This window comes from Rhipicephalus microplus, chromosome 1 (assembly GCF_043290135.1).
Source record: "Rhipicephalus microplus isolate Deutch F79 chromosome 1, USDA_Rmic, whole genome shotgun sequence".
In the NCBI taxonomy this organism is placed as follows: domain Eukaryota; kingdom Metazoa; phylum Arthropoda; class Arachnida; order Ixodida; family Ixodidae; genus Rhipicephalus; species Rhipicephalus microplus.
Window position 1 is genome coordinate 251,076,996 of NC_134700.1, and position 23,695 is coordinate 251,100,690.

A 23,695-nucleotide genomic window follows, 5' to 3' on the forward strand; every position below is an offset into this window, starting at 1 on the left:
GTCTTTGCCGTTCATGTTTTTGGACTTCCTGTCCAAATTTAAGGTCCAAAACAGCATTGAGCCCCCGTCTCTGCCACATTCGTCATCTCAATTTCGGAACCAGCGTTATTGTAGCGGAAATTGATAGACAGCTGTGCCACAATACGGGAGTGTAGTGAAGCGAGCCGCTTTTAATTGGACATTGAGACTGTATTCATCTTTGGGAAGTTTGAATAGTTTTAACAGTAAAATTTCTGTGTAAATCTAACTGGATAGCAAACACTGTTAGAAAAATATTCGAAGTTTCAAATATTCGTACACCCCTACTTTAAACAACTAACAATAAGCTTGACCAACGGGTTTGCCCAAGTTCAGCATGAACAAGAGATGCCAAATGAGCACTGTTGTGTAACATTGTGCTCATTTGTTCTCCACGCTTGGAAATTTTCTAGTGCACTAGACTTTACATGCGAACTGCTCTCAGTTATGCAAGGGCCTTTCAAGTTCTCTAAACCTAGCTAATAAACTGTGACAAACTCAAATATGGCTGCCCTAAGACAACTGTCGTAAGTATCGTAGCAAAGCCGAAGAGTCGGGAGCTTCATGGTTGCCAGGTTTGGCTATTTTGCATCAGTTTGACTGTTTTTATGCTGGTGGCAGCAGGAAAAGTGTCTTGGCTAATTGGCTACCTTTTGGCTGGTTTCTTGTTGCCTCTATTTGAATGAAGTTATCAATATGTCGTGATGTCAGAGCCCCTGGCATTTGAGAATCTAGTGTAAAGCATGGTGACCAAGGCGAGCTTTCATCTAACAAAATTGAATACGGTGCTTACCTTATACAAAACTAAATACCTTTAGATACAAAGCTTGGATTCGGAGGAGAGCTGTTGCATCATATTGCAGAGCAGTGCAGTTGGAAGTGAAGAGGAAAATCGTATGCACTTTGCATCCAGGACACTGCTTTTACTGACATTAGAAATTGGATATACGACGAAATGTCACCATTATTTCTCAAATTTAGGCACGAGTTTTGCTTGCCTCTGAATAATAACTGATTGGACATCTTCATCACGTGGCAAGAGACTGCAAAAGGGACTGCAATCTTGGCTCCTATTCCTGAAACTCATTTTCAGCAGCGCATGTAATACCATTTTTTTTTTTGTTGCCGCAACACTGGTGTTTTTAAAAAAGTCCTTTTCAAAAAGTCACGCATGGCACTGGGATCGTGTGTCATTTCCGTAACTGTGCTATAAACATCATCCTGCATGAAACATTGCTAAAGTTAACAACTTATACCTTAAACTTCGAAAGGTTCTTGTTGTACTTATCTAAATTTCTCTAGCCAAAGGCTCTTACATTTAGTCATTTTGCTGCCATGATGAGCATTGTTATCAGATTTTGCAACAAAATAACCAATGACATCTACACTAATTGACGAAAATTTGTCCCAAAAGGAACAACGAAAACCATACTCATTGTACATATGTTTAGTGGGGTGCATATTAGCGCAAACTTGAAGAAAGATGGGTTCAAGAAAACAAGTAAGAGGGAGCATAAAGGTTGGGTGCACATCTGTTTTTTGACTCTGGATGGCCAGTTCTGTTCATGTTGGGCTCTTTGTTTTTCGGCCTTCATTTTATTGAAGATTTGATTGTATTGGCATGTCATGAAGCCACCTTCGAGTTGTCTTATTTTACGTGACAGAGGGCTCCGTTAAAACGAAAAAAACTGGCTATACAAACTGAGATAAAAATTTTTTTTGGCAATTTTGGCATTTCAGTAATACATTCTGGCAGGCTAGTTAATTCATTGCTGTTAAATATTCTCAAACTGTGTGAAATGAGAAGACACGAGTAAGACAACACACTGCACTCATGCTCTTCTGTATTTTCTTACTCTCATCGTGGTCATTTCATGCAGTTTAACAACATTTAACACTTTTTTTTTTCTTCTTTTTTTTAAATGGCAGTGAAAGGGTTAAATAAAGTGTGCCAGCTGTTTTCAGACATGTGTGGCTATATTTGGCTACGTTTACTGCAATTTGCTCAAGGTGGCTACCTATTGGCTAGTTTTTCCAATTTAGTGGCTATGTTTTGTCCTTGCAGCCTGGTGACCTTGCTGCCCTTACTTCAAATCCTCCTGGATGAGTATCCATTTTCCAATCAAGGGAATATAGATGCTTTGAATTCAGCTGTTGTTAGACAATACTGGGAAAACCTGTGCTCGCTGTGCGTTTGTTGCTCAAGCTAATTAGAAGCTCTTAGGGCACAGAAGTTTACCTCTTTGTTAGCAGGGTCAACACAAGATGGCAGCTGCTCTGGATTTTTTACATGCAGCTTGTCAAAAGGAAACTTCTCCACCTCTGACCTTGAGTTTCGGTACATTGCTGCTTGTTGCTGAAAAAGATTAATGAGGATTGCATTCAGTTAAGCGTTCAGATGTTATTGCAGTGGAACAGGAAGGAAAAGCCTATTCACCTGCATGGCCAGGGCTGTTTGGTTGCTTTCTTCAATTTCATTCTTGATGCTCTGGTATGTGGGGAGCGTCTGAAGAAAGAAAGCAAGACAATAGCTTTCGTTGGAGGTTCACCATCTGACAGCAGTCATGCATTTCTGAAGGCACCGACAACAATTTTATGCAATTACCTTCCAGAAGTTATCATCCCATGTGCTAAACAGTCCAATGAAATTCGGTGGCTCCACATTTTGCTTGACACATGCGATTGGAATGGTCACTGGACGGCCACTTGGATCAGTGCGCAGGTATTCCTAGGAGAAGTGAAATATTTTGCGGGTGATCTAGTTGACTGTTACCAATGGGACACTCAGTGCCACTTCCTTGGTAATAATGCCAAGATGGTCTGGGTAGGTTAAGTATTGGGCTGCATCACTACACTGAATTAAATATTGTCCTAGGTATGCCCTAGGTATGTATGATAAATACATCATCATCATCAGCCTGACTACGTACACTGCAGGGCAAAGGCCTCTCCCACGATCCGCCGTATCGACCCGGTATTGTGCTTTCTGTTGCCACATTATACATGCTAACTTTTTAATGTCATTGGCCCACCGAACTTTCTGTCTCCCCATTGTGCATTTGCCCTTTCTGGGAATCCAGTTAGTTACTGTTAATGACCTGCGGTTATCCTGCCTACGTGCTTCGTGCCCGGCCCATGTCCATATCTTCTTGATTTCAGCTGCAATATCCTTAACTCAAGATTGTTCCCCGACCCATTTTGCTCTCTTCTTGCCTCCTGTGGTTACACCTATCATTTTCCTTTCCATCGCTCGCTGCGTCGTCCTTAATTTAACCTGAACCCTCTTTGCAAGCCTTTAGGTTCCTGCTTCGTAGGTAAGTACATATTAACAAAATGCAGCTGTTATATACCTCCCCTTTTAGGACTAGCAATAGATTAACACTTATTATTTGAGAATTCTTGCTGAATGTCATCGATCCCATCCTTATTCTTCTACAGTTACTTCACTCTCATGGTTCGGCTCCATGGTTACTACTAGTCCTAAGTAGACATATTTCTTACAATTTCCAGTGTCTCTCCACCTATTGCAAAGTGCTGTTTTCTGCCGAGACTGTTGCTCATTACTTTAGTTCTATGCATATTAATTTTCACACATACTCTTCTGGGTTCCGTGTCCAGTTCAGTAATCAGGAGCAGTGATTCACCCCCTGAGTTACTAATCAAGGCAATGTCATTCGCAAATTGCAGGCTGCTAAGATACTTTCCATTAACTCTTATTTCTAACTCTTCCCAATCTAGGGCCCTGAAAATTTCCTGTAAACACGCGGTGAATGGCATTGGGGAGATCGTGTCTTCCTGCCTTACACCCTTATTTGTTGGGATTCTGTCGCTCTCTTTATAGAGAACTGTCTTTAAGAACTGAGTACTTTAAGAAAATAAATAAAATAGGTACCTGGATGAGACTTTATACATCCTTTGTATCACTAATATTCTAAGGTGGAGTAGAGCAGTCCGATAATTCAGTTGATGCACCTTCAAAACTGGTTTCGTGCAGTCTTCATTTCACTTTAGACTGTACTTGGCCATATAACATTCACAATGGAAGGGTGCTTTGTTTCACCCTTATTTACTTGACTGGCAGCAAGCATGAAACTATCAATATATAGAAAGGTATAATTCCTGTGTATGCAATTCAACAAAAGAGCGAACCTTAATTATTTTGGGGTAAAACCTAATAATTCTTCGACATCCTTTCTACACACTCATAGAACTTACATCTTTTCATTAAGGGCAGTGAGAAATGCGGATGCTCAAAAGCCTCTGATTATATGGGCCATAATTCAAGGCTTCAAACTAATGAGGGAACCTTTAAATTTGCCGCTGTGAGAATGTCCTGGCAACAATAAATAAATAATAATACAAAAGACAATGACCTTCAGCAGCCAGCATTCGCTATAGTTCTCTTGCCCATTACATGCATACATAGTTACATAGTTGCACAAAAAATACTCAGCTGGCAGCCTTGCACTATCATTTCATAGCATGCAGTAGCGACGCCAAGGAGCATTTCGAAATTATCACAGGGTCCGGGATACGCAACGACTAAGATAGAGACGGTACGGATCAGATACTAAGCGACAACTGACAGTTTCATTAAAACACGGAGCAATCACGTGTACTTCTGTTTACTAGCGTGCAGCACGGCGTCTATGCTGCCCGCACCATTGCTGCCTGGCGGCTCGCTGTATCGTCTGCGTGGATATGCTGTGCGCGTTGCTCATCCCCACTTCGCTCCAGACAGATGAGCAGAGTAGTGTGTGTAGTTAGTGTGGGGAGCAAAGTGCGCCGTGATTATTTGCGGTTATGAAAACAAGAGATAAAATCCCTTGCTTTCTCCGAGAATTCTCTGTCAGCTGTGATGTTTAATGATGGATACACACACGAACGCTCACTCACATCTGTGGGTGGTAAGCCTCTGAGCTCATTAGTGCTGAATGTTATGTGAAAACCATCGGATTTTTTTTACCAGAAATAATTTTGATTGACGATGATGTTTGACCCCAGAAAGTTGCTCCTAAACTTAGCTCCAGAACACACCTTTTGATGCTCCTAACCTGCTCCAAAACTCTCCTTTTACTGTGCCAAAGCTGCTCCAAAACAGCATTACTCCTGCTCCCTGAGCAGCTCCAAAACATTAAAGTCCACTTCCACCCCCATTGGTGCCACGTATAATCATACCTCTCCACTGTGGTATACCAGCTTGCGGTGTTCCTTCTTGGCTTCGTAGCCTATCCAGACGAAGAGTGTGTGCCAAGCGTCCACCAGCATCACTTCATCCTCGAGCAGGTCACTCTGGTCGAAGCCCACAACCTCTCGGGGAGCATAGTTGCCCTTAATGTCCCACAAACTAAATAGGCGAGCAGCCCTGATTCCAGACTCCTCCTGCATGTGGCCATTCAAAGATGCATATAATACAAGGCATGTACATACTTGACATTACTATGTAGTGCGTGGACAGAGATGCGCTAGGACGTAATAAATCATGCGTGTACAGTATACCACTTATTGCACATGCAGCATCCTGTGTGTATGCTGTTATTTTGCATACTACTCATTATCAGCACAAGCTGAACGTACATGCTTGAACAGTTGAAGCTTAAACAGTGTGACCAGGAGTGAGGAATAACGACAACAAACGTTCGTGATATCTGTGTCGAAGCTGCTACAGAATGCTGATAAAAGCTTATAGAGAGCAGTTTATGCAATCAACTTAACTGTGGTAGGTCTTCTAGGCCCTTAATGCATAATGCATGCTGAGCAGTTTTTCTTTTGAATATTGCTCTACGAAAATGCGAGTTGTACATCTTAAAAGCCAACTGCAACAAAATTTTACTTGGGCGGAAAAAGCCCTAAATACATAGTATATATATGGTAAGTTAGGATAACGACAGTGAAAAATCTTGCAGTTGCGTATTTATTTTATAATTGTGCCACTCGTTCAAAACCGGATATGACGAATACTACAGAGCGTCGCTGCATCGCTCCTTGTGAGCAATCTTCCCTGCAGCTGAATTTCTCTTTCCTGCGTGACGCCCTTTGCGAGCGGTTGACTCGGAAAGTTTTGCAGTACGATGCCAACGCAATGAGTCGCCGTAGGCTGCGCTAGTCAAGGAATTTTAAAAAATAGCGGCCAAGCCCCATTCACTTATCATGTCACAGTGCACGTAACTGAATGTTGTTAACCAACAGGAGTTTAACCCACTCTGTGCCTACTTTACGTCCCTATTTCATGGAACAGGTGATCGAGCTTGTCGTTGGCGTAACCGAGCTTGTCGCGGTCTTGCAAAGCAAGACGAGCACACAAACGCCGCTGGCATCAGCGTTTTCTTTTTTTTTTTTTTTTTGCTCTTCATGCAGTACAGCAATTTGCCAGCAAAATAAGCAGTACTGCTTCTTCTTGCTTCCTACGTAGGAGAATCATCGAAGTCTAGACCACTGGATAGCGTTTTGGCGTTTGCGAGAGCCGTCTACAACCGGTTCATCCCGCATTCGCACCGTGATAAATGGCATATTAGGCGGTGCGGGGTGTGTTCAGTGCGAACGATGCTGCGTTTTGGTGGCAGGAAAATTTTGTTTGTTGCAGAAAGCGGCGGCGCTTCAGTGTGAGCTAGGGGTATAAGGAACTATGAACTAGGGGTAAGGGGCGCGTCTGCGATGTGCGTGCTCGAGAAGCGCGGAACATATGACTTTTCTGTCGTTTATGTCACTTTTGGTCAGCCGTAATGGTATCGTTTTTTTTTAGTTTCGGTCTCAAAAACACCGTCGTTTGCAAGTTTTTTTCTAAGATAAGCGCTCGTATTTTGAAGGCGACATTTGGCAGGCAGCACTACCTATAACTAGACTACTTATATATTATCTCTTAGCGGAGACCAATGCCTGTATTACTTGCCTGATGGCGGGTGCGAGATGCTCAGAAGAGGGTTCCGTTGCCGGTAGATGCGACAAGCACAAAAGTTGTCGGGCCTTTGCATATTGCATTTTATTTTATTTTGGAAAATAAACTAGACAACTCCTAAGACTAACCTGTCCTACTTTTGGCAAGTATTGCAAACAACTTTTTTTTAGACATTTTATATAAACCAAAGTTATGTGCAAGGCCTGCTATTATGCACATTTACTTCACAGTTATCCTATAATTTCTATTTGTTCTAGCTTTGCTTCAAACCATTAGTGATATTCACTCAAGCCTAGAAAAAGCCTGCTTTTCCCCATGTTTCTCTTTCTTGACCGGATGGGTTTCCATCAAGCCTAAAAACTGTTTTTTCTCATTTCCTAATGCGTTTTTACTAGCCCGGAGTCCTCGTTTTTAAGTAGCCTAGCAGTAAAACTTTTTGTTCAAATATCGAATACCACAGTGAGGCATTTTATTTCTGCGGGCTTGAGTCTTCCTACACAAAATGTGGGCAAAAGTAATGTTTGCCTTGTCATAATCTACAAGAAAAAGGCTATGAAGCTTTTCACTACTGTAAAAAAAAGTGCCATAATCACAAAAAAAATTCTGAATAAAACAGCACAATTCTTTTAATTCAATAAAGTTCTTTCATTTTACTAATCAGTCAAAAAAGAGTAACTCGGAGGTGACTTCACCGCATGGTAAAACAATGAAAAAATGGCAAAAGGGTTAAAGAAGTTTTAAAGACCACAGAAGGTTTTGTCTTTGTTATTTATACAAGCCACTTGTTTTCTCCTGCTGTAGGCCATTCGACACACCTGGCAGCTGCATGTGTAACTCACCTGTACATTCTTCTCACTGTTGTATGGTAACTTTCCTCCGATGGCATCCCAGAATTCTTGCTTCTCTTGGCCTTCAGACACCAGTATTATCTCCCTGTAAATTTTTAGCGGAGTTAGACCACAGCAGCTTTATACAGAGAATGATGTACTGGATATATAGTTATTTCAGGACTTGCCTCTGTTTTGAATAACAATTTGGTCATACATCTCAGTATTTAAATATGTCTGTGACCTTTGGAGGCAGTAAAATTACGAAGTGTTGTGCTTACCGAAATTTTTGGCAGCTCTTTCTGGCTCTTTTCGGCATTTTCTGGCAGCTCTTTTATAAGATGTGATTAGATCATTCAAACAATCCATGTTGAGAGGAAGAAATAGTTTAACGCTATTTTTCGGACTTTACTCAAGGAAAGGGCCTTAAAGGGGCCCTGCAACACTTCTTAAGCACGGTCAAAAAACACTGCCGATCGGTTGTAGAGACTCCTGAGAACACGCGAGCCGAAAATTACAGCGCAGCACGCAGCCTGAAATTCACAATAAATTATCAAAGTCACCTAAAAATTGCTTTCTCTTTCCTCGACAAATGACGGAGGAAGCTCAAAAATTACGCGTAGAAGGCTATCACATCTATCAGCCATTGACAGATTTAAACATGGCGCGCTCAGTCATTACAGGGATCACCGCAAGAGGCCGTGATTTGTCCACGTGTGTGCGCACAGTCACGCTGAAAAAGACATGTATTCAAAGAAAAAATTAAAAAATGCTCAAAGTCAAGAGGCACGTGTGACATATTTTCTTTGCCCATGCCATCCCTCCCTCCTTAGCTTTCAGCCCTTTTATCAGACGAGAGAAGAGAGAATGTGATTGGAGCGTGTGATAAATCTTTGCAACCCTGCTCGTGCTGGATGGATTCCTAAAATTTTTGTGGTGTTGAATTCGTGAGGCAATAAGCTTTTTAGTGAATCCATTCCATAGTTACCTAAAAAAAGTGTTTCAGGTTACCCTTTTAGGGTTACCAAATTTGATCGACTGGTTCTAGCGTGGTCTGTAGCAAGAGTAGTTTCAGTAGCTACAGTTAATCGCACATTTCATTGGTAGTCTAAGAATGGCACACTTTTCAATTTTTTCAATGAGAGGAACATCATCTAAAGCCACAAATTTGCAACAGAGTGTGTATGAAGTGAAACTACATTTATCCAGAAACCTCACTTGTGTGAAGAGCATTCAAGCAGAGCTGGGCGACTTCATATACAGTTGAATCCACTTATAGCAATAACGGTTTTAACATATCTCGTTTATAGCAATGAGAACCTGCTGCATTGTCAAGTTTTCTATGCTGAAATAACTTGCTTGCTGCAATGCTCGCATGCCGCATTATCGTGAATGAAAATTGATTCAGGCTGTTGGGTGTCCATACTGAAAGATAATAGAACGCAAAATCCTAAAGAACGATGAATTCAAGCTGCCGAACACCCGTCCATAACCCAATCTTCTAGCGTGCTTTCCAGTTTACTGTATGCTTTACTGCACTGTGTCATAGCATTGCGGCAAAGCTGACTTTCAAACTTCGTTACGGCGTTTTGGACAAACAACTTTCGTAAAAAGTTGAGACTAGGAAAAGTTTCAGCATCAAAAAGTCCACATTTGCTCATGCATTGGCTATATAAGGCTTGTGGTGTCCCTGTGAAAGCGTCCGATATTCAAAGCATGTCTGAAAAATCGGCAGCCTTGTTAGTCTTATCACCGATTTCTGTTGGGAAATCTTATCTGATACGATTTTTTCACAACACCTTGCGAACTTCTATTTTGCCATTTTCGTGTAAATGGTTTACAGCAATTATCAGTTATGACAATGAAGTTTTTGTGGCACTCGAGTGTTGTTATATGTGGGTTCGACTGTATATTTATCTTTGTGTCGAGCGCCCTACCACAAAGTGCAAAAGTACATCGATGTCGTGCAGCAACTCAAACCCTTGTGCATTGCATACCTTGCCATTTTTTCCAACCTACCTGCAAGATGTGCTAAAGCTCTACTCTAGTATTTTCCGCTTATGACCTGGCCATTTTATTTCTGTCAAACAAACTTTTCTTTCAAACACTGTTTTCACAACGCGTTTTTAAAATGAGCAACGGGTTCTTGCGTGCATATGCTGCCATTAAACAGTTAAGATTTTCAAGATTGGATTATTAGATATTCTTGGAGAAGGACATCACACTGAAGCGATACACTCAAAATGAAGATCACATGAAGAAGTGGGCATACAGTGCTTGATTCCATCATTCGATTACTCCAATATGATTACGATCATATTCCAGTTTGTCCAAGTGCACCCTTTACCATGTTTTTAGTGTGCTCCAAGCTTAAATCTCGAGCATTGAGTAGACAACTTGCCTTCCAGATCCCGTTGCAATCTTTTTGGCCATTTCACGTTCATCACCAGTGCTCTTGCGTCCTGCCCACAGGTACACGTTAGAACCACAGAAAAGCAGGAACACATCACCGGAGTTAAGCGAGGCAGCTGTAAAAGGTACTTGTACAGCCTTCGTATTGTGCTCTGTGGTTCCATGCACTTGCAGAAGGTACATGCTGTTGGTGTAGCCGGCCCAGTCTGAGGCACCGTTGCCGTTGTGCACACCACCCCCATTATAGTGGTTACTATCACCGTCCTTGGGAGTCGAGAAAGAAAAAAATATATATGCACTTAGTGTAATCGTTATTTGGTCATTCATCTGGTAGAAATAGGTGGAGGCTCAGCCAAGTATGTGAGCGAAGGAATGAAGACTAAGATTGGGCATGTTGTTTGGTACAACATGATTACCAGTGCATATCATTGCAGGCGACAAAAAGGAAAAGTGTTGAGTGCACAGTGCTCTTTGTGCTCTCTTCTGTCCCATCTTGATGTTTGAACTGATTATGAATTCATAATGAGGAAATGTCATGTGCTGCAGCATAGCTGAAAGGAGTGGCTGGGAACTGAACAACGTTGGTACAAAATTAAACCCCTCTCTGCTATTAGTGGCCACTAATTTTATGAATAATTCACAGTTTAAGTATTTGCATTCACTAGCATGCAGAGGTGGACTACATTGTCACCAAAAGCGGTGAATGAAAAGAAAACTTGTGTAACTCCTCTCGCTGTTAATTCTTTACGCAAACTGGGTCACGAGGTTGTGTTTGAGTGTGTTTTGTCAAGGTTTATCAAATAGCCATAGCTGTAAACATTCCCTTTTTTAAATGCTGTTTGTCCATCTTAGAATAATTGGCACATACATTTTGGTGTACTGTTTTTAGCCAGGAAAGTAGTGAGCGCAGAGCATTAACAGAATTTCACACTAGAGTGCAGTATAAGGTATGTGCAATGGTAGCATAATTTTACACTGCTTTGTAGACTGGCAATGCTCATGCACGGTAGCTTTAGGAGACACATCATTGTTTACGAGCATGATCCGGCCACAGCTGAACTTATAATTGGTAGGTTCAGCCAACAGCTTTCTTAGTTTCTGTGAAGGATACGAAGAAAAGTTTCTAATGCACTGTCAACTGCGGAGCACGTCACTTCTCTGTTGCTTTCATTTGCACGTCAGTAACTGTCCACTCCTATAATAGCTGCTTACGTGGGCATCTTTCCCATGTACCACTCACTGGGGACAAAAGTGCCCAGGACATGTCTACATTTACAATAAAGCTGAGTTCTCAGCTAAGCTGAAAATGTAGGTTTAATGAAATTGTCTCAGCCTATCATAGTTGTTTCAACCTACATAGTTATTCATTAACTTTGAAGGGTTATGCAGTCCGCCCCTGTGGAACAGTGGCTAGGGTGCTTGGCTGCTGACCCGAAGGTTGCGGGTTCGGTCCCGGTCGTGGTGGTCTCATTTCGATGAAGGCGAAATGGTAGAGGCCCGTGTACTGTGTGATGTCAGTGCACTTAAAGAACACCAGATGATCGAAATTTTCGGAGCTCACCACTGCGGCATCTCTTATACTCATATCTTGGTTTTGGGATGTAAAATCCCAGATATATATATTATTAGAAGGGTTATGCATTGACAGTGCAGAAGCTCGCTTTTACCTTTAGGCTTGTGTCCTGAAGCGACTTTTGTCCCCGATTGTATCCATCAGTCAACCATTTCAGGTAACATGGCACCATTTTATACCAATAAAAATGGTAATCTGTACTATGTGCTCATTCATTAAATTAGGGAGTAAACAACTGCTGGGCTTTCATTTGAATAAATTTGATGGCATCAAGATATAGCACTATGTCTAATAACAGTGATAAAAGCAAGCAGGCTTTTGTGCTTACCTCAAAGACAATCATCTGCCCTGAAAATATCATCATGAAGTGGGGGGTTTCGTGGCCTTGACAAAGTCTCACCTGAGGGATGAAGGGGACGAGCATAGTAAGGTTGTATTGAAAAATTGCTGGTAAGAAATCGTAAACAGTTTACGTTATCAGTACCAAAAACCCGTAATGCTAACATTACGTGTTTTTGTTACTATTCAGCAGTAGTGTATCACAACAGGACGGCAACTTCGGTGCAAAGTACACCCCGTTATCAACAAGATCTACTTTCACAGAACTTGCTGTCCACCCGAAGCCCAGTTGTGAATTATCCTGTTGGTATACTTCGATACCATCTTGACTGCTAAAATTAAATTCATTCCTTCCTGATTTCCAGTTTACTGTGCAGCACTGATGTATTTGCAAAGCATGTACCAGCGTAGCTTGTCCGTTAAACCGGTCATCCAGTTCCAGAGCCTTGGCCTCTGCTGTCACATGTTCATCATTGGTTGAATTTTTCCCCTGTGTGAAAAAAAGAAAAAGGTTTCCGCATGTAACAACAGCTCCATGGCTATGTGGTGTGGTGTTCTAAGTGGTACATGCTGTCGTATTTCTCACCAGCCAGCTGTAGATGATACACTCCTCTTTTGTTCCGGACTCGTAAACGTAAGCAATGACGTAGCAGCCGCTTGAGAAAAACCTCCCATGCTCTCGCGCATCGACAGGCACCAGCTCCAAGTTCTTGACCCGGAAAACCTTAAAAGAATATTTTTGTTTCTGCTATATTACACACAAGAGTGATTCAAACAGTAACCATTATTATTATTTTTTTCGTGCTGGTCTTCAGCATTTTTTCCAACCTTTGTATCTTGTGAAAATTCCAGTGGTGTAAAGGCCCCTGACTTGTTTCCCAAAGGGCACCAAGTAAAGAAGGCAAAGAGTTGCAGATGAGCAAATGGCAAATAGCGAATTCCTCATCTACTGCTCTGACCCTAGCTAAGACAGCAACACCTTCAACTGCAGGATTATCCTTTCATCATCATAATATTTTTATTTTTTCCTTAAAAGCCCCTGTATGAGTATTACATATACGGCGAGGGGGTGGGGGGGGGGGTGGTTACATAGAAATTAGAACATTAAACATATCGGATCATAATACTGAAACATATGATCACAGAGAAATGCTATACTTTTTTAGATACAAAACAAAAAAGTACAATTCGAATGAGGCATTAAAAAAAGATGAAAGAAAAAACAGTGTAAGGTCAAAATGAATGTTACAGCTTGAGGTGATCAGTTAACAACTGCCTAGGCACAATAGGGCTCCACTCTGTGACAACAATGTGTGGCAAAATGTTCCTGTCTGCAAATGCTGTCGGCAAAAAAATTAACAAAAGACATGGAACCATGCAACCGCTAGATGCTGCAGAGTTAAAAAGGTGACAAGATGTACGGTTCAGGGGGTGAAGGAGTTTACCGTGAAGTTGAGGGGAGTAATAGCCGATGGAAGAAGCACAGCCTTGCAATCCTCTGAAGGAATAATAACTCGAGTCCCAGAAATGACTTATGGCACTGATGCTTTCATTGCGGTGTACCTAGAGCAGATTAATCTGGCCGCACGATTCTTAATGCATTCTTAAACCTCAATGAGGTATGCTTGATGATGTGCTTCAGATAGCTGAGGCATATTCAAGCATCATAAATGTTTCATAAACCAGTTTTAGTGTGGATAAGGGACACAAGGAAAGGGGACGTGTGATGTAACCAAGGGATTTAGTAGTGTCTGCAGCTAGCTTTGTTATGTGACGATACCATCAACTTGTTATTTATTGTGATACCAAGATAACGATATGATTCTAGACAAAGTTATCGAGTTTAGGGAGCAGATGTAATTACAATTGAAGTGCTTACAGATATATGCATAACTTGCATTTCGACATTTCGAGTTTGAATAATGAATTGGAACACCAGGATTCGATTTGATGTAAGCCATTTTGAATGATACCATGGTGAATTTGGTATGGGATGTGCCAACAAAAAATGTGATCGTTTGCATAAAGTCAATTGTAGCTCCAAGTGGCACAGACCCAATGCTCTACTTACCTCTTTTTTGCCAGTTCCGTCATCCACAACTTGAATTTGAGCTGCTAGACTTGGGTTGCTTTGTAGTGCAGAAGCATCAAACTTGGTCTGCACTGTCTTTGCTAGAGAAGAAATGACAAGTATACTTATGTCGTACTATGTCGCACCAGGTTCATAACTTTACATACGATACCTTGTTGTCACCAGGATATCACACTGCGTTAAAGCTTGCATTGCATGACTAATCATATTAAATTGACATGATTATTGAATTCATGTGCACTTTTATAGTGCCAATAAGTATGTTTCTGCAAAGAGACTTCTTGCTTGACTATGGTCATTGCTGGACATAACTTCTTTAAAATCCCGAGCAATCGCCCCCTTCCCCTTTCCAGGATACTTGAAACATATGCTAATGACCGAGTAAGGGGGAGGCATCTTTCCTCTTCTCACATCATTTTAAATGCGAAGCATATCTTTGTGTACTGCAGGCACTTTTAGAGTTTCTTATCTACTTATCTGTCTATCCATCTGCCCACGTCTTAATGTTCTCGAGACCACCCCCTAAACCGAGGGTAACATGATTTGACAAATATGACTCACTGGTCATGACATGAATCATATAACAAATTTGTTGTGTATGCCGTCAAAGCCTTTCTGGCACCTACCTGTATAGCACAGACGGGTATATGCCACAGGTGATTGACAGTTTATATATACCCAGTAATGGGTAATATTGAACCAACAAATGCTAAAAAAAAGTGTTATGGTCCCAGCAGAAATCAAATCCAAGCATTTTTATGGCAATCAAATATTCTACCACAGAGCCATGCCAGGTGTCCGAACTGCTTTTCAAATAGGCCCTAATGTTTGTGAAACGTCAATTTTGGTTGCAGTGCTCGCTATCCGATTTTATAAATGTTACATAGGTACCCCTGTGACACAGCCATCAAGTCGGGTTGCATTCTGAGTTGTCACAAATAGTCTGTACTTTTGAAAGAATAACACATGAAATTTCGCTTGGGGATTTCATCTGGGTCAATAAAAACAGTAAATCCATGCATTTTCAATAAAGCGTTTAATTAGAAACACAGGTGTACAGTCTTCTTAACGGCTCTTTTGCCGACATCTTGACTTTTGGTCTGCAACTGAGCAAGGGCTCCCCCTGCAAATCTTGTCCAATTATATCTTTCACCACTGTGGAATGTTCCTTCATATTTTACAATATGTGTGGAAGGAGTTGTACTGATATACTATTGACAACTTTGAAGCAGGACCTTGCCTACTCAGGTGCATGTGCAGCAATATTTGTTGAATAAAATGACATTCAGGCAGAACATTCATAAGACTGCTGCGCTGCTCATGCCACCACACCCATTATTACAATGTAAAATTGTGAATTTCATTGTGCTTTTACGTAATTAAATCATTTCTGTGCAGATTGTAATTGAGTTAGGCTGGTTAATTCTCACAGGGATTGCTTTTCACTAACAGAAAGTAGACCTTCACTATAATTTTTTTAATAACCACAACAGAAAATGTTCAGGCTGTCTTAATTATAATACAAACTCACCAATTTTTGTCGCAGAGTGTGCTTTCCCAACACCAACAAGGTGATTGGTTTCGTTCCATGATCGGAAGAGGCACTTGAACTCAGTAGGTTCCCCACCTTCGACAACACGAGCGACTTGCGTGCAGTGAGGGTAGCCTTTCTTCTTAATGAATCCCTGTAAGGCATGGATGATTCTTAGTGGCACTCTGATTAACACTTGTCAATTTATTTCTGATTGCTGCTTATTCATAATTGCGCATCAACATCTTTAAAGGCTGTCTTGAGAATTTATGTTGATGTCCAATTTTTCAGACTTGGCTGGAAGGTTTAAAGAATGAGACATTCCTAGAAACTGAATTCACACTGCTTTGATGCCCTTAAGCTGACAGCTGCATTCAAAATAGCTCTGAAGGTCTGAAACACATCTGATAGGCGTCTCAGTGCTTGCATTACACTGAGATGGCCGGAATGTTTGTGTATTATGAATAAAAGTGCTGTGACAGTGGCACCTTTCTATTTCTAACATGCTTCACTGCAATACTCTGTGCATGCTTGGCTGTATTACATTTCTGCATAGCGGCGAAGTTGACATTCGGAAATAGTTATAGCTGCAAGTGAATTGGCGTGCGCGAGCACTGGTTCAGAGCTGCGAGATTAATGCCATTTCAGATCTGTAATCACGGCATCAAGTTCAGAATATCACCCAGCAAAAGATGTCAATGGTCAATATTCCACATGTAACATAGTGGATTTACAGGGTTCATAACACTGGCACAGAAGTGTCCATGTTATTGGGTGTGTTGGAGAAAAGAGGTGATTTACCGATTATTCCACAGTGCCATGTGTCAAGAAGTCCAGCGCTCACTTCAGATTATTCATATGTTGAGACCGCAGGAATAGCTTGCGCATGCGGTGAACCACCATTTATATGTAAAGGAGAGAACTACATAGATAAAATTGAAACTGAACCTGGGCATTTCGCATGGCTTCTGTGCGCTCCTTGTGGCTGGCTTTCTTGCCGACCCAGACCCAAATTCCAGCCTCCGCATTATCCACAATGTAAGAGTCCTGCAAGAGAAAAAAAAAAATTGCTCGTTAAAGCACCATCACTGAATCCTGCAACGCATATTTATTAATCGCTGTATCATCTCTATATGAGTTCTACTTATACTGTACCATTGCTTTAGATATAGAATTAATTGTACACATAGCAGTGCTATTTGTGTATATTGATTGCTGAACTAAGTATCTACACGATCATAAGTCAACCTTTCCCCCAACCACTACCACCAAATATCACGAAAAAAAAAAGTGTGAGCACATTTCATACAGGATATTAAGGTCGCTGGACTCGCTACATGTTGACCGACTCCATAGTTGTCAGTGCCCATTCTGTAACACACATTTCTGTCCCATTCACTAAAAGGTAGTGCTGGAATATATCACGTAGAAATGAATGACTGGCCCGTAGCTAGAAATCTTTTTTGGGGAAGGATGGGGGAGGCACCTGATGATGGCTTTGAAAATATCGTATTTTCACTATTCATTCTCTTTAATACACTCCTTTCATCCGAATTTCTGGTGTACCGGTCCCCCTAGGGTACCTCCCCCCTCCTTAGCTTTGTGGCAATACGAGGGGATTTTTAAAAAATTCTGTGAATCGGTATAAAGAGTGCAGGTCATATGTGAGAAAATTTGATATGTTACAGTTAAAGTCGGAACCCAAATGTAATGTAACTGTGCCACCGTGTGCCCAGTACCGTGTTCGTCTCATCTCACAAGTTCTCTCCAGTGCTGTGAGGGCTACAGAACAATCAGGCAATAGCGTCTTCATCAGTGTGGGCATGTTGATTTGCAACCAGAGTTACCGGTGGTTACTGATACAACAATTAAAGAATTGCAGCAACAATTGGATGAAAAGTAAACATCTCTTTTTAAATGTAAAAACAAGTGCAAATGTGTCAACCATACGAAGTGTAAGGTAATTATATCTGGAACTACGTGTTGCTGTGCATGCACGTGGCTTGCTTACGCGCCGTAGCTTTGATGGTGCTGAACCAAGTGGTGAGATGGAGTATAGTTTCTGTTTAGATTGCTAGTTGACCCTCCAAATTTAGATTTCAAGTTTTTCAACCAACACTCATGTAAATACGGTAGCTAGAAATGTTGCTTAACTTGACATCATTTTTATTACCACAGCTTACCTGAGTGTTAAGATCACTCTGCTCAAGTGGCCCTGCTTTCACCTCTGTAACCCTCAGCGTGCCACCTTCATCTGAGCACCTAGATGTTTGGAGTGAGGATAGAAATGGTAGAGCAAAAACAACTTTAATGTTGTGTATAGTGCAATAAGGTTCGTAAAAAGGAAGTAACATGATTACTTTTTTGCCATTGTTTTTTTTTTTTTACCAATTTATTGCAAATATTCCCAAAGGCCCTCATGAGAGGAGATCACACCAAAAGACATTACTCCGGAGGAATGATTCACTTGTACGAATGTTGAAAAACATATGACGTCTAATGTAATGATGTTTTTTATATAGTTTTTGGTATGCTTGTGTATTTATTCATTTATGCACAACATACACGAACAATCAGAGAGTGTAGCGCAAGAATGATGTATATGGAAAAAGGTAGCAGACAACAGACTGACACCAGTTTGTTGTCTGCCTCCCTTTTCTGTGTTGGCTATTTTTGTGCTATACCCTTGGAGTATTCATGGATAACGAATTAGACCAAAGTCTCAACTACTAACATCAACAACATAAACAGGCCAAGTCAAGCTATAAGTATTTGCATAATAAACATTTTAAAATGTCTCAAAGTCTTTTTCCATGGCTCACACAGAAAGAGCTGAGCTGTAAGAAGTGGAACTTGGCAGCATTTTAGGTGTTTCCCTGCATTATTTGGAAGTTCGGAAGAGGATGGAATCTCGAAGTGATTAAAAATCATTCGAACACAGTCTCAATGTAACCAGTGTTTGAACAAGCGGACTTTGATTCCCGGTTTCAACTGCTTACCTTAGCACGTGCATGTTTCGTACCCTCTCTTGCAACCCAAACAAAAGGGAAAAGGGCAAGTTTGCAAACAGCAATAAAGGGAAAGGAGGGGCTGACATGCCGAATTGGGCGAGTTAAAAATAAGAGAATGCAGTTAAAACATTGTGAGAGGCACACGGTGTTGGGAGTCTCGCGACAAAAGCATACAAAGGAAGATAGGTTTTTCGTTGATTATAGTTATCGAAACCGAATGCCACCTCACAATAAAAATTTCACGGTGATAAGAATGGTTAAAAATTTCTAAAAGAACAACTTACTTCCTATTGGTTTTGTTGTGTATCTACCATATAGGATGGCTTCAAGAGCCCCTTTGAAACACTCATACCTATTGGCTAAAGTGTTAGACTTGTGAATGAAGTACAACTTTTATTTTTCCATCTCTTACACAAGTTTGACTGAAGTACGTAAAAATTAAGATCATAGAAGTTGTGACCTACAGTTGCAGCCTCGAATAAGATAATTTTTCTTGTGGAAACATTGGCTCCAGCAAGACCTCGTGTTCCAAAAATTTTTCATTGCCTGCATCAACGCGATGTAGGGCTGTTTTCTTTTTAGCTGTGAAGCGCCCTAAGGTCTCATCACGGAGTGTCATATAGTCATGAATCATCATAAACAGGTATGTGCCACAAAAATATGTTGTCTCACTACTCGCTACCGGTCCAATAAAAATGAAGATGGCAACACTTTTGTCAACACTTCCCCAACAATGTTAGGGGAGCTGAAGCACCCCTCCCTGTTTTTTTTTTTTCTTTTAATGTGACCAACGCCACAACAACAGAGGTAGACTTACCTGTAAAGCTTCACACCACCGCGATGCTGGATCTCAGCAGCCTCATCCTTGAGCACTTCTCGGTGGCTCTTGACCATCTTGTCTTCCAGTGGGAGCAGGTGGTTAAAGTACTGCATGCAAAGAAAAAAAAATTGCAGCAGAATTTTACTGGCGTCAGCTATCAATGTACATGTGAATAGCACAATGGCTCAACGATGCTTCAGCGTTGTGAAAGCATACCATGCCGAAAGTCTCGATGCACCAGAAACTTTCAAATGCATTTCTTTAACATCTTAAGTCAAAGCCATGAGATGCATCATACTATTAACTCTTAATAGGCGTGCATAATAGACAATAAAACGAGTAGAGGTCTCTATACTCTATACTTTTACATAAAGAAATATTTTCTTCTATATAGTATTGAAAAACACCACAACGGCATCAAAACAAAAAGCTGAGGTAATATTAATTGGGAACGTTGTACCATGTAAGGGAGACCTTTGTCGCACTTTTGACTATACTGAGCTTATGCCATTTTCAAATACTAGTATTAATAGCCCTTTATCAGCTAGGGTGGTTCATTTTGTCAAGAGATTTGTCAATCATTTTAAATAAGCAATAAGCGATCAGTCAAAACTGAAACAGTGTAGGTATACGATGTCACGATACTTCGACTACACACCATCATTGCTGGCCAAGTTGTTTATCACATGAAAAGCAAACTGGCGATGTCATCCCAAGTAGAGGTAAGCTGTGATAGCCCATTTGAACTTGCCAGTGACGAGTTCAGTGATGATTGCAGTTACTGTGTAAATGCGGAAGCAACGCCTTTTGATTTCAACTCGCTGGAATGTGAAGCAGCCGACTTACCCTGTATCAATCTCCTCATTGCTCAATATTACTATAAGACCCGATGTCAACAACCCGCTATGCAGCTGACAAAACTGAACTGTTCTCACATTCGCCTCTCCTCGCATGTGAAAGCGTGTGCTGCATCTGTCTGCAGGGCGAGACGGGGTTGAAAGACTAAATACATACATACGGAGTTGACATAATACATACAGGGTGGCCCACATTTACAAACGTGCATTGAGAACTGGCTACCAATTTTAAAATGTGGTTTCTAAAGAACTAAATTGCTAACAGTTGTATAATTCGGCACATATTATCAGGATGCCCAAGAGAACATATTTTGAGAGTTTTATCGATGAATATAAAAAAATCGCTGGAGTTCCCCTTTAGGGATAAGCAGAGATCTTTACTATTTTGCACAAGTACTAAACACATATTGCAGACCTGAAACTGCACAGATGTTGAGATGACTTGCCTCTTTCTCGGGTGAGCCAAGAAGCTTCTCCTGTGCATCTTCAACAATGACAATGGTGCCCTCACCATGCTCAGATTTGAGTTGCTGTGCTGTGACTGCACCCTAGTGGAAAATAAAATCTGTTAGTTCCACAGAGTATCAAGTAAGCTAGACGGTGCAACAGCTGCTAGCCTAGTAGTTTTAATTCCAAACTTGCCATCCTGTTACCTACGCACTGGCAAATGAGTCACTTCAGTATACTACTACTATTAAACCACAAGGATTACTGCTTCATGAATATAATGATAGTTAAAATAGCAATCGACGTGTACTTTTGGCTAGACACTGTGATGCTAATGTCACGGACTTTCTTAATTTTTGTCAGGCTACAAATGAAAACAATAATGCTATGTAAACATCAAATTTATCACTGCTTATAAAATTTTCAACTTGAAGCACTACATAAATTCAGTGTCAATGAGCTGACATACCTGAATTTTCTCAACATGGTTTGCAAAGCGGCCATTCCACACAAAGATGATTGTCCGAGCATCAATTACAAATACGTCCCCGTCGTTCATATGATTCCAGTTGACACCTGGCAACTGCAATAAAATCACACAGTGATTCAATATTAGTGCAAGTTTGGTATTTCATATGGAGTGCTGTAAGCAAGTCTTATGAGGCAGCTGCTATGGAAGTTTTTAAAATCATCACCTCAGGCTCTGTATACAACACCCTGTTTGAGTTGAACCGTAAAAGCTCTTAATTTCATATGGCATCTTACCACGCAAGATAATTGTGATCTGTTTTTTTTTTCCTTCTTAAAAACTCTCTGCTCACTCGTTTATCGTTCAGAATGCTATATTGCGGTGCTTACACTCATGCAACCTGTCGTCTGAAAGTATTGGCCAAAGAAAGGAAAGGCATCGGTATGTAAAAACATAAGAATGGATATAATGATAATGGTGATGCATGGTAATATGAGAGGCCCAGATAGCATGCATCACAATATTGACTGAGACTAATTACTGTGTGGGTTTTCTTGCGCTTTACAGTATAAAGCACCTTTTCATCAGCATTTCATTTTGTTACAGATATATCTACCCTGTTATACCCATGCATGTATTTTTCAATGGTACTAACTGTGCATGTTACGTTTGCTTACCTCTTTCACAATGGGCCGGCGTTTCCCTTTCACGTGGTACATGCGTGCAATAGTCTGCTCTTCAACATGTGCAAGACCACTCGCGACCCCTCCACTTTGGATTCTGGGCATATTTTTGAATGAAAAATTATCAAGAATGTGACCTAAGTCATATACTTATCATACTTGGCATTTCAGAAAAGACTTACAAAAGCTTGTGGAAATTGCCATAATTATTTTCCTGAACTTGATATCAGAATGAAGTGATAACAAATAAGCTCAGTAATGAGCATTTACTCAGTGATGTCTTGATAAAACATTTCTCCCGTTAGCACAAAGAAATTTTTGTTTTGAGAGCTCTGTATATATTAGATTTCTTTCCATCTCAGGATGGCTGGGCCATGTTTCACCTTCTACAATACAGTTTAAAATTGAAATTAATCAATAAACAAGGCATGCTCAATTGCAAAAAAATTGTGGCACTATTCTAGAAAGATCCCTGATGAGGGTGCAAGAAAAAAAAAGAAGAAAAATACAATGACAATTTTCACATATTTTACTTAAATTTGGGAGAACACCTTAAAACTATGGTTCTTCCTAAACATTGCCAGAACAGTGGCTTGCACATATGAAATCTATGATGTCATGTGCCGCAAAGCTACTTAATAAACAGTACGAGGTGTGTTAGAAAGGTAACGAGACTGACAACACTGCACGCGATCTGGTGTCGACATATCTTACGGCCTGTACTAGAACTGTTTGTTTATCCCTCACACTACTTCAGTCCGAGTTTCAACTCTATACAGTTCACACAGTAGTTATGACAGTGCCATAAGTCAAGTTGTGTTTTCGTTGTGTGTTACATAATGGCACACTGGAATTTAAAGCAGTTGTACACAAAGCTTCATGTTAAACTTGTGAATGCACGAGTATGTCTTTTGAAAAGTTGAAACAAGTGTATGGAGAATATAGTTTGTCAAGAGCACAAGTTTTTCGCTGGTACAAGTCGTTTTTGGAAGGCCTAGAAAATTTTAAATGCACTGTGTCACAGAGCCCTTTCCATCAGTGAATTTTTGACCTCAAAATGCAATAATGTTGTTCCTCAACCCCCTCTTCTCCTTATTTGAGTCCTTGTGACTTTTTTCTTTTCCCAAAACTGAAACATGTCTTAAAAGGACATTATTTCGGAACTGTGGACAACATTCAAAAGACTGTGGCCGATTAGTTAAAAAGCCATACCAATTGAAGGTTCCAGTGCTACTACAAAGATTGGAAGCAACAACTCCACCGATGTGGAGTTGTTGCACAAGAAACTACTTCGAAAGGGATAACATTGTGGTTTGAAAAAACTGAAAACTTTGGCTAGTGCAAATTCAGTCTCGCTACTTTTCTAACACCCCTCGTAGTTCCAGATATTCAAAAGAACCAGTTGGCGTGAAGTTGAGCAGCCATATTGTGACATTTGCAATTATGCATTCACTCTGCAGAGTTCTACCCACAGATGGCCTGCATTTGGTAGATGCGACCTTTCTAGAGTAAGTGATACATCTTTTCTTTTTCTTATGGCATGGGCAGGCATTTTCAGGTATACTCTCTAATTAACTGCACGCTTTAGTTTCACAACAAAGTCTAATCACCTTTCACTCTCTTTATGTGAAAACTTTTCCAGAGTTATTTTAAGCACTAGGAGCATTGCATATTTCGGGCTTATGTAAAAGCTTTAACAAATTGTCTATGTGATTGTTTAA

The 23,695-nt window shown here is 40.7% G+C and overlaps 1 protein-coding gene across 1 annotated transcript in view; it reads right to left on the reverse strand.

Annotated features, from left to right (window-relative positions):
• The window catches only part of LOC119186353 (advillin), a 30,687-nt gene that overhangs the window by 1,517 nt on the left and 5,475 nt on the right, over positions 1-23,695 (reverse strand). The window contains exons 7-23 of the mRNA XM_037435007.2: positions 21,969-22,071; positions 21,292-21,405; positions 20,822-20,923; positions 19,516-19,625; positions 17,871-17,949; positions 16,636-16,734; positions 15,688-15,841; positions 14,136-14,236; positions 12,651-12,788; positions 12,468-12,554; positions 12,054-12,125; positions 10,142-10,416; positions 7,753-7,846; positions 5,197-5,400; positions 2,624-2,746; positions 2,456-2,524; positions 2,258-2,374 (exon numbers count right to left, since the gene is read on the reverse strand). Of these exons, the coding sequence (XP_037290904.2) occupies positions 2,258-2,374; positions 2,456-2,524; positions 2,624-2,746; positions 5,197-5,400; positions 7,753-7,846; positions 10,142-10,416; positions 12,054-12,125; positions 12,468-12,554; positions 12,651-12,788; positions 14,136-14,236; positions 15,688-15,841; positions 16,636-16,734; positions 17,871-17,949; positions 19,516-19,625; positions 20,822-20,923; positions 21,292-21,405; positions 21,969-22,071 (2,041 nt within the window). The remainder of the gene's footprint in view (positions 1-2,257; positions 2,375-2,455; positions 2,525-2,623; positions 2,747-5,196; positions 5,401-7,752; positions 7,847-10,141; positions 10,417-12,053; positions 12,126-12,467; positions 12,555-12,650; positions 12,789-14,135; positions 14,237-15,687; positions 15,842-16,635; positions 16,735-17,870; positions 17,950-19,515; positions 19,626-20,821; positions 20,924-21,291; positions 21,406-21,968; positions 22,072-23,695) is intronic.